The sequence below is a fragment of the Electrona antarctica genome (genome assembly GCF_951216825.1).
Source record: "Electrona antarctica genome assembly, chromosome: 3".
Classification (NCBI taxonomy): domain Eukaryota; kingdom Metazoa; phylum Chordata; class Actinopteri; order Myctophiformes; family Myctophidae; genus Electrona; species Electrona antarctica.
In genome coordinates, this window is record NC_136808.1 from 52797668 (window position 1) to 52809619 (window position 11952).

Here is an 11952-nt window from a genome sequence, read left to right on the forward strand (position 1 = left end):
TTAGGATGATTAACAATAAAACGTGGGTGGCTACTGGCTATGCAAAACTAGTTGAGAAACACTGATCAGCCACATTCCAATAAATCAAGTTCACATGTATAGACTAACTAAACATGGGCATATTTTCAACTGGAGCAAAAACAATGCAACAGGAATACATGCAGTGTTGTGGAAAGTTTTTAAGCACACCCAATGAAAATGACGACTTCGTTTAAAACATTTATGGAAATTAAGGAAAGCGTAATACTAATTTCAACACTACTGATTGTTAAAGATGATCCAATTCAATATAAACGGATAGTGGAAAAAAGATACATGCAATCATTTAGTTAGCAGAAATAAAGAGAAATGCAGTATTTTGAGTGGGGAAAAATAGATACACCTCAAACTTTTCTTGTATCTTTGCATCAGTCTCTTGCATTGATTGAGGAATTCTTGTCCACTCCTAATGTAGTACACTTATGTTTTTTTTTTTTTGACTCTCAAAAACATTACACCTCACCTGTGTTTCTATCGGTTATGGAATTATTTTGTGAATTTGCCTTTTGTGAGTCATTGACATAATGAAGGTCCACTTATGAGTCAGCTTAACCCATTTTGACCTGAGATCAGATTCTAAAAATGTTTTCTACATCCTGACAGTTTTCTGAAAAAGATGTTTCTATGTCAGTGGTTCTTCGATTCTTCAAAAATAGCAGACCTACAAGCTCGTAGCGCGCCACTTGGTGGCGTGCTATGAGCTTGTAGATCTGCTATTTTTCAATAGCTAAAGCATAACATAATGCTAACACCAAAAGGGGTTCCCGCCCAAAATTGGTTTAGCCATTTAATGGGTGACCCAATATGTCAGGAAAGTACACCAATCCATAAAGCTCCTTCCATTACATCATCCTGTACAAATATATATGATTCTACCGTTTTAAAATGGTCCCACTGTGATATACTGACACTAATCACTTTGTTTTATTTAATGCAGGATTTTTTTTAATCAATTTTGTTAACGGTTTATCAATTAATCATCTTGTCCTTGAACGGTGCATACTACAATACTGCTGTTCTTCACCCTATAACAACACAATACTGCTGTTCTTCACCCTATAACAACACAATACTGCTGTTCTTCACCCTATAACAACACAATACTGTTGTTCTTCACCCTATAACACCACAATACTGCTGTTCTTCACCCTATAACACCACAATACTGCTGTTCTTCACCCTATAACACCACAATACTGCTGTGCTTCACCCTATAACAACACAATACTGCTGTTCTTCACCCTATAACAACACAATACTGCTGTTCTTCACCCTATAACACCACAATACTGCTGTTCTTCACCCTATAACACCACAATACTGCTGTTCTTCACCCTATAACAACACAATACTGCTGTTCTTCACCCTATAACAACACAATACTGCTGTTCTTCACCCTATAACACCACAATACTGCTGTTCTTCACCCTATAACACAATACTGCTGTTCTTCACCCTATAACACAATACTGCTGTTCTTCACCCTATAACACCACAATACTGCTGTTCTTCACCCTATAACACCACAATACTGCTGTTCTTCACCCTATAACACCACAATACTGCTGTTCTTCACCCTATAACACCACAATACTGCTGTTCTTCACCCTACAACAACACAATACTGCTGTTCTTCACCCTATAACACCACAATACTGCTGTTCTTCACCCTATAACAACACAATACTGCTGTTCTTCACCCTATAACACCACAATACTGCTGTTCTTCACCCTATAACACCACAATACTGCTGTTCTTCACCCTATAACACCACAATACTGCTGTTCTTCACCCTATAACACCACAATACTGCTGTTCTTCACCCTATAACACAATACTGCTGTTCTTCACCCTATAACAACACAATACTGCTGTTCTTCACCCTATAACAACACAATACTGCTGTTCTTCACCCTATAACACCACAATACTGCTGTTCTTCACCCTATAACAACACAATACTGCTGTTCTTCACCCTATAACACCACAATACTGCTGTTCTTCACCCTATAACACCACAATACTGCTGTTCTTCACCCTATAACAACACAATACTGCTGTTCTTCACCCTATAACAACACAATACTGCTGTTCTTCACCCTATAACAACACAATACTGCTGTTCTTCACCCTATAACACCACAATACTGCTGTTCTTCACCCTATAACAACACAATACTGCTGTTCTTCACCCTATAACAACACAATACTGCTGTTCTTCACCCTATAACAACACAATATAATGCGTACATTTTCTTTGCGGCTCCAGATAGATTTTGAATTTATTTTTGGTCGAAAATGGCTCTTTCAACAACTTGGGTTGCCGACCCCTGCCCTAGAACAACAGTTGTTATGTACCCTGGGGGTTCTTAACCACCTTAACTCTGGCCTGGTGGACCCATTTTAGGCAAATGTTTCACAAAATGTAAAAGAAACTAATTGGGTGAGATTTTCTCCCTTTAAATATGGAGAAGACTATGAAAACCCTCCCAGTAGGGGTGTAACGATACATTTAATATGGAGAAGACTATGAAACCCCTCCCAGTAGGGGTGTAACGATACATTTAAATATGGAGAAGACTATGAAACCCCTCCCAGTAGGGGTGTAACGATACATTTAAATATGGAGAAGACTATGAAACCCCTCCCAGTAGGGGTGTAACGATACATTTAAATATGGAGAAGACTATGAAACCCCTCTCAGTAGGGGCGTAACGATACATTTAAATATGGAGAAGACTATGAAACGCCTCCCAGTAGGGGCGTAACGATACATTTAAATATGGAGAAGACTATGAAACCCCTCCCAGTAGGGGCGTAACGATACATTTAAATATGGAGAAGACTATGAAACCTCTCCCAGTAGGGGCGCAACGATACATTTAAATATGGAGAAGACTATGAAACGCCTCCCAGTAGGGGTGCAACGATACATTTAAAAATGGAGAAGACTATGAAACCCCTCCCAGTAGGGGCGTAACGATACATTTAAATATGGAGAAGACTATGAAACCCCTCCCAGTAGGGGCGTAACGATAATTTAAATATGGAGAAGACTATGAAACGCCTCCCAGTAGGGGCGTAACGATACATTTAAATATGGAGAAGACTATGAAACCCCTCCCAGTAGGGGCGCAACGATACATTTAAATATGGAGAAGACTATGAAACCCCTCCCAGTAGGGGCGTAACGATACATTTAAATATGGAGAAGACTATGAAACCCCTCCCAGTAGGGGCGTAACGATACATTTAAATATGGAGAAGACTATGAAACCCCTCCCAGTAGGGGCGTAACGATACATTTAAATATGGAGAAGACTATGAAACCCCTCCCAGTAGGGGCGTAACGATACATTTAAATATGGAGAAGACTATGAAACCCCTCCCAGTAGGGGCGTAACGACACATTTAAATATGGAGAAGACTATGAAACCCCTCCCAGTAGGGGCGTAACGACACATTTAAATATGGAGAAGACTATGAAACGCCTCCCAGTAGGGGCGTAACGACACATTTAAATATGGAGAAGACTATGAAACCCCTCCCAGTAGGGGCGTAACGACACATTTAAATATGGAGAAGACTATGAAACCCCTCCCAGTAGGGGCGTAACGATACATTTAAATATGGAGAAGACTATGAAACGCCTCCCAGTAGGGGCGTAACGATACATTTAAATATGGAGAAGACTATGAAACCCCTCCCAGTAGGGGCGTAACGATACATTTAAATATGGAGAAGACTAGAAGACTATGAAGCACCTCCCAGTAGGGGTGTAACGATACATTTAAATATGGAGAGGACTATGAAACCCCTCCCAGTAGGGGTGTAACGATACATTTAAATATGGAGACGACTATGAAACCCCTCCCAGTAGGGGTGTAACGATACATTTAAATATGGAGACGACTATGAAACCCCTCCCAGTAGGGGTGTAACGATACATTTAAATATGGAGAAGACTATGAAACCCCTCCCAGTAGGGGTGTAACGATACATTTAAATATGGAGAAGACTATGAAACCCCTCCCAGTAGGGGTGTAACGATACATTTAAATATGGAGAGGATTATGAAACCCCTCCCAGTAGGGGTGTAACGATACATTTAAATATGGAGAGGACTATGAAACCCCTCCCAGTAGGTGGGTGTAACGATACATTTAAATATGGAGAGGACTATGAAACCCCTCCCAGTAGGGGTGTAACGATACATTTAAATATGGAGAGGATTATGAAACCCCTCCCAGTAGGGGTGTAACGATACATTTAAATATGGAGAGGATTATGAAACCCCTCCCAGTAGGGGTGTAACGATACATTTAAATATGGAGAGGACTATGAAACCCCTCCCAGTAGGTGGGTGTAACGATACATTTAAATATGGAGAAGACAATGAAACCCCTCCCAGTAGGGGTGTAACGATACATTTCAACAGCGATACGATACGTATCACAATACATGGTTGACGATACATGGACGATATTGGTTCATTACGGCGATCCGATCCAATGATTTGAAATCGATACAGTAACCATTTAAAATACATCGACATTATTTTAAATTAAGCAATTAAACCCCTCTTTCATTTTTCTCCTAAAAATTGCTAAATACCACGCACAAAAATGTACTATTGATAGAATCAATTAATTGCATAGCAAAACGATACGATACATAGATACGATACGTAGTCAATGTTGCCGTTTTCATTTCGATATACTTGCAGTTACTATATCGTTGCACCCCTACCTCCCAGGCACATTTTCAACTTTGCATAAAGAACAGAAATTAATCCAGGTTTCCAATGACTATATGAGACGGACAACTATTACCTTCTTTAAAGGTATATTCAGTGATTTGACTTAATTCAAATATCACTTATTTTTTCTGGATAATCCTCCCTACTATAGAGTGTGCTGACCATATAAGGAGTTCCTCCCTGTCCCCAGTGAGCCCCTGGGGTCAAAAAACCCTAGTTTCAGTTTTGGTGGCGGGTGGCAAAGCCTTCATCTAATCAGGATGAGAGGGGCCTTCCTCCAATCATGATCAACTGGGGGCGGGCCTTAGTGCACATGCTGTTGGCCTGTTGCACTTCCCCCCCACTGTAGAGCGTGCATGTGCACATTTTGTTACCGGGGCGGACTGGGTGGTTTTCCAAATCACTGAATGCTCCTTTAACGATGGTCTATTATCAACTGCTTTAACTTCTGGCATTAATAGGATGGAGGTGTTTGATATGTACTTTGTGCAAAATCTTACTTTTCCTTTACCTTAGGACAAAATGTAGTTGTGGAAAAACAGTCATTTATTGCATTAGAACTTAACAGTCAATAGTGTTGAAATGAGGATTATGATTTCATAAGTCTAACCAGTCCCACCAGAAAAACCTGATCATGCAATCGCATAATTCAATGCATAATCAGCCAAATGGCACATATTATGCAATTGTTTCCACAAAAATCGCATAACTCCAAAATATGTGGGGCTCGCATGATTTCATAAACCCTGCACACAGAAGCAAAACAAACCGCGGTGTGGCAGACAGACATTGCAGCAGAAGAGATAAAAATCAACCTGCTCTGTAAAAATTCAATACAATTTCATAATGACAATTTCAAGTGAATCCTACTTGATAAAATGTCCATTTGCACTCCTTGTAAACTGAGCACAACATAGTTGACATGGGTTTGAATGAGCACTAGGAGCATGAATAGCTGCTATTTTTTGAAAAATCATGAACATGTGCAAATCTTTGAATATATGTTCCTTTACAGTGAACATTTTTAACTCAAATATTTGCTTCTGGGAGGTCCCTGGAACAACACATTTTGAGATGGGGGTCAGCGGCAAAGTACGTACATATCATTCTGGGGGTCCTTGACATGACATTTTGCATTAGGTATACAAGTGGTTCTCGACACCACAATTTGGCTGCGGACACCCATCTGAAAAGAAATGTGTGCGAGGGACCCCAATACAAGATTTGTATTCAAATGTTTTCAATATTCCACATTTTTCAACTTCTTTCAAGATTATTTACAATTTAGGTTGTGAGCTTGTAGATCGGCTATTCTCAAATCGTCAATAATTTGAGTGGTAAAATAGATTTTTATGAGATTTATACATTTTGTTGGGGAACCCTCCTGAACCACCTCAAGGACCCCTGAGAGTCCCCGGACCCTAAGCCTGGAAACCAGATGAATCTGCCAGTGCAAATTAAAATAAATAAAATAAAAATGTCCTAGGCACTACTAGGCAGTGATGTTAGCCTGGCCAGGCTACTTGGACTACATTTGGTTACTAACTATCATTTAGCTGGGGACCCCCTGGAACTCCATCAAGGACCCCTGACCTGGGGACCCCCTGGAACTCCCTCAAGGACCCCTGACCCACAGGTATAGTACTAACTATCATTTAGCTGGGGACCCCCTGGAACTCCCTCAAGGACCCCTGGGGACCCCCTGGAACTCCCTCAGGGACCCCTGACCCACAGGTATAGTAGATACTACTCTAGTAGCCTAGTAAGTGAGATAATCACCTTTTCTCATCAAATACATTTTGTTCCAGTTTCTGCATTTTCCACAACCTCTGTCAATTGCCAATTTTAGCTAATTCCAGCAATTTCACCGCATGAATTAATTCATATAAAACCCCTGCATATTTCATTGCATAATCAAGGATTTTTGCCCGCATTCTTCTGGAGGGACTGTCTGAAACACAATTGGGTGTACTTATTTTTCACAGGACTGTATGTCAAGCTTATTCTAAAATATATTTTAATAACACAAAATACCCTGTAGTGTACATGATAAAGAACAGTAGCACGCCATCTTAAAAAGCACACATGTACTCGGTATCATTTGGTTACATTTTGCATGGCGACTTTAACTTGGAAGCTATTAGGTAGTGAGAAGCGCCCAGTGAAGAAGTGAACCAAAAAAAAGGAGAACATTAGTAAGTGCAAGTCATGTCAAATCATCCAAGTTGCTCTTCAATACGATGCAGCCGAGTGGTAATCCATAAACCTCAACTGCAACCCCTGAAGGACTGCAAGGTATGGTTAAGAGGGCATGAAGACGGCTTCATCGGGATTAGATGGTCCTGTTAGTGTTTTATCATTGAAATTTCAATCCAAGGCAGCAAGTGCATTCATGAGGTACAGAGATGTTAGCAATCCTGAAAACCATCCCTATGCCCGTTTTAGTCGAATACAAGACGGATTGACGCGGTTCATTAAAACATCTGTTAAACTCAGAACACTGCTGTGGAGCAAACGCATTAAATGCAAGAGAAGATAAGAGATACTTAACTGTTTAAGAGCATGCAAAGCCTTACAGATTTGTACAAACAGGCAAGAGAGAGAGAATATAGTGGCAAGGTTTAGAAAGCCACTGGGTTTTAAAACCTGAGATTTTTTTTCCAGCAAAATTACGACAGCTAATCAAGCCAAGGAGCGTCGGACCCAAACTCACCGCAAACCTGCCGTTTCACAGACTCCATAATGTAAGGTACAGCAGGAGTGCAGTAACTTCCTAAATGATCAATACAAATCAACGTGAGGATAAGTGTTATGAGCAAGATGACACCATCTCAAGGAGAGGCAGCCGATATTACACATTTTAAGTTGGTTGCGTGGGAACCAATACATGATAAGGCTGCATCGATGCATTCTAATACGTAATGAAGGGGGGAAAAGACATCAGTCCTGAACTCTACAGATTACAGACAGGAGGGGAAAAAAATTAAAACATATGCCAAGCATCTCTGCCTGGCAGCACAGATTAGCCTCCACTCAATTCAACTCAGGTAGTCTGAGTGACTGTCATTATCATGTAAGAGCATGAATGTATTATGCCCACCAGAGACAGTGCACACAAGTCTGATCTCTGATGATTTATTTTTTCATGAGATAGAAATGAGTTATCTGGGAATATACTGTAGTAAACTGGCAATGGACTTACCGGAAGACTGACTGACGCAGGAGACTTTGTCATTGAATGGCGGAAGCTGTAGGCAGACCGTAGAGAGGATTAGATAAAGAAAAGGGATATTTTTGCATTGTGAAATTGTATTTCTAAAAAACGGTTAGTCCAGGGCTCGGAATTAACTTTTTAATCAAAAGATGATCGCAACTAAATTCAAACACCTATGCGATCTCATTTCTAAATTTGAGCAAGAATCGTGCAGCACTAGTTGTCTCAGGCTGTCTATTCATGTTTTTGCTACGACGTTAAGAGAGACTTAACCCATTTTGACCTGAGATCAGATTCTAAAAATATCTTCTACATCCTGACAGTTTTCTGAAAAAGCTATGTTTCTATGTCAGTCGTTCTTTGATTTTTCAAAAATAGCAGACCTACAAGCTCGTAGCGCGCCACTCGGTGGCGCGCTATGAGCTTTATCTGCTATTTTTCAATAGCTAAAGCACAACATAATGCTAACACCAAAAGGGAGGGATTCCCGCCCAAAATGGGTTAAGTCAAGCACTTTGATGTTGTCTATTTAAAGCCACAGTAGTTGGCTCCAGGTGCCACATTTTCAATGTAGTAATGTTCAGCAACTACAGACAACAAATTATATCTTCATGGAAAATAATCGTAATCTCAATTGTGGTGGAAAATCGAGCATTTGAGCAAGAATTGTGCAGCACTATCACCCAGCGCTAATTGAGTTTAAAAAAAAAAATCTGTCAGACGACCAACTTGTAACTTTAAAATAAATGCATTTGTATTCATAAAAATCACACCCGTGTGAACTGAGTGGTGTAAGGTTTTATATAGCATGATCAGCTCTGATCTGACGTAATGAAATCACACCTGGATGTGATTTCACAACTGGCTTTTTTTGCGCAGAGAAAATGACCACGGTTGCTACGGTCATCCAGTTCACCCGGGTGTGATTTAATTACGTCAGAAATTATTTTGAACATAGCAACCATGGTCATTTTTTTATGCACACAAAAGCCAGTTGTAGGAGTGGTTTACACCACTCAAAAATATCCAGTTACATGGCACTAAGACTTTATAAGCAATGCTATAGGAGGGAAAGCCATTGGCTGCAGAGAAGGGAGATTTTGATTTGGTGCGTTGACTATTTGAGGTTGTTAGAGGCAACGGGCCAAAATGAACTCGCAAACAGATTCTCATTTGGCCAACGGGGCATTGTGTTTGACACCACAGATGAGCATGGGAGAGAGAATGTACGCTAAACAATTAAGCTATGGAACGATACATAATAGTAGCGGTAGAACACTGCATTAAACGACAACTTCAGACTAAACAACATACTGGGGATATTTCTCTTTTTTTTTTTTTTAGATGGGCCTTTTATGCTCATTTTCCTACTTGTATTGATCCCAAATGACTTGCCATGGCGTCTATTTTATTTTCATGAATGTGTAGTTCATCCATGCCTTGGTTGTCAGGCCAGCCAATCATGAAGATATCGCCACTAGATCATGTGACTACACTAGAAAGTCTGATCTTTGATCAGCTCTGCAAGCTGATAAAAAAAATAAAACATTTGTGAACGCAACAAACAGGGTAAAAGCAATATGCTATGAGGGCTGCTGGGGAAACTGGATGGGGGCAATTCTGCAAAATACACACCATGGCAAGTAGTTTGGGATCAATATAAGTAGGACAATGAGCCTATATGTTATTTAGTCTCTGGAGTTGTCCTTAATAGTAAATACTGTGGTTACTTACTTGATAAGAACATTTTACTGTCATGAAAATACTTGCTTTAACATACTACATACACACTCTCATTTTAGACCCATTCCAACATCTTACCTCAACATAACATCGTGGGGTCACGAAGAACTGATTGATTTCATCAGGGCTGAACTCCCCGAAGATGTACTGTGGGAAGAAATGAACACTGTGTATAAAAGGTCAAGATGTACATTACATATGCCATTGTTTGAACAAATGAATGTGGTACAAAAAAAGAAAGGGAAAAAAGGCTTCCATGAATAGCCTATGTCATGAGCCATGACATCATGCAAATGCCACTGAAATATAAAACCACAGAGCCGGTGTTCCCTTTCTGACATGGAGTTAAAAGAATTACACAGGAAGGCTGTGATGTCATATTTAGAACTCATGTAGAGGACGGTGTCATTTCAACTGTGGCCCACGCAGGGTTCCACAGGACGGTGTCATTTCAACTGTGGCCCACGCAGGGTTCCACGTAGAGGACGGTGTCATTTCAACTGTGGCCCACGCAGGGTTCCACGTAGAGGACGGTGTCATTTCAACTGTGGCCCACGCAGGGTTCCACGTAGAGGACGGTGTCATTTCAACTGTGGCCCACGCAGGGTTCCACGTAGAGGACGGTGTCATTTCAACTGTGGCCCACGCAGGGTTCCACGTAGAGGACGGTGTCATTTCAACTGTGGCCCACGCAGGGTTCCACAAGACGGTGTCATTTCAACTGTGGCCCACGCAGGGTTCCACAAGACGGTGTCATTTCAACTGTGGCCCACGCAGGGTTCCACAGGACGGTGTCATTTCAACTGTGGCCCAACGCAGGGTTCCATCTCATGTAGAGGGCGGTGTCATTTCAACTGTGGCCCACGCAGGGTTCCACAGGACGGTGTCATTTCAACTGTGGCCCAACGCAGGGTTCCATCTCATGTAGAGGGCAGTGTCATTTCAACTGTGGCCCACGCAGGGTTCCACAGGACGGTGTCATTGTCTCCACCAGGCCGAAGGCATGGGGAGAGAGTATGTTTTGCACTCCGTCCGTGTGTCCTTCCTTCCGTCCGTCCGTCCGTCCGTCCGTCCGTCCTTCCGTCCGTCCGTTATCAGCTAATCTCCGGCACCGTTGGCCCGATCAATGCCAAACTTTGCACGCACACTCCCTGGATGCCAACGATGAACCTCTGCCCCACATTTTCCAGAACGGCCTGTTATAGCGCCACCATGAGGCAGCTTTTCACATTTTTTACCTAAAACTGCACCGATCTGCGTGATACGTTGCATGCACACTCCCTAGAGGCCAAGGACAAACCTTTGACCTGCATTTTCCACATCTGCCTTTTATAGCGCCACCAGGAGGCCGACTTTTGTAAAACACATTTTTTGATATTACTCCTCCAGATTCTGTCCAAAAATCTCACAAATCGTTACACAGTATCTCTATGGTCATGTGCTCAAGTCGGATCTGTCCGATATTTCATATTCCATCCTAATTGGCTATAATTGGCTTTCACAGTTTTCAAGATTGCCCCGTTTTGAACAAAAGCCTCAAATCATGAACGCAGCATGCAATTTACGTGAAATCTTTCACACATTTTCTTACTAGGCTGAGGAATATATCCAACCCTTTTCACATTGGCCTGTTATAGCGCCACCAACAGGTTGATTTTTGCAAAACACATTTTTGGAACAAAATGCCTCAAAAACATGTTTATATTAATCCTAAACATTTTGCCAAACATCTCACACAGTCCTATCCTCCTGGTGGAGACCTGTGCCCAGAAGGGCACTTTTTCTAGTTTCAACTGTGGCCCACGCAGGGTTCCACAGGTTCATCATTAGCCGGCCAAGAATGCAGCATTGGTTCGTATAAAAGTAACAGACAACACGGAGAAGTGATGAGTCATGCCTGTATTAGGCAAAACAAAACCTCTCCCAGCAGGCCACGAGAGTCTGATTGAGCAAACATGACTGGCCTAGTGGCCTTGTATTGTAAACACTGTAGCGCTGCAACCATCTATTATTGTCTCAGAAATCATTCTATCGATTACATCAGTGGCTCAGGAGGTAGTGGCCGCTTGGGAATCAGAAGGTTCCCGGTTCGATCCATAAATGGTAAATGGTGCATTGGATAAAGGCGCTTTACATAGATTGTGCATTACATTCACCCATTCATACACACCGATTGCGGCGGAAGCCATGCAAGGG

General features: G+C 41.5%; 1 protein-coding gene across 3 annotated transcripts in view; it reads right to left on the reverse strand.

Moving 5' to 3' along the window:
- Positions 1–11952, reverse strand: part of usp10 (ubiquitin specific peptidase 10) — a 53943-nt gene that overhangs the window by 26103 nt on the left and 15888 nt on the right. For 2 of the 3 annotated variants that reach the window (XM_079497692.1, XM_079497691.1), the window contains exons 2-4: positions 9835–9903; positions 8002–8047; positions 7513–7572 (exon numbers count right to left, since the gene is read on the reverse strand). In XM_079497692.1, coding sequence (XP_079353818.1) covers positions 7513–7572; positions 8002–8047; positions 9835–9903 — 175 coding nt within the window. The remainder of the gene's footprint in view (positions 1–7512; positions 7573–8001; positions 8048–9834; positions 9904–11952) is intronic. The other variant, XM_079497693.1, reaches the window with a different exon arrangement.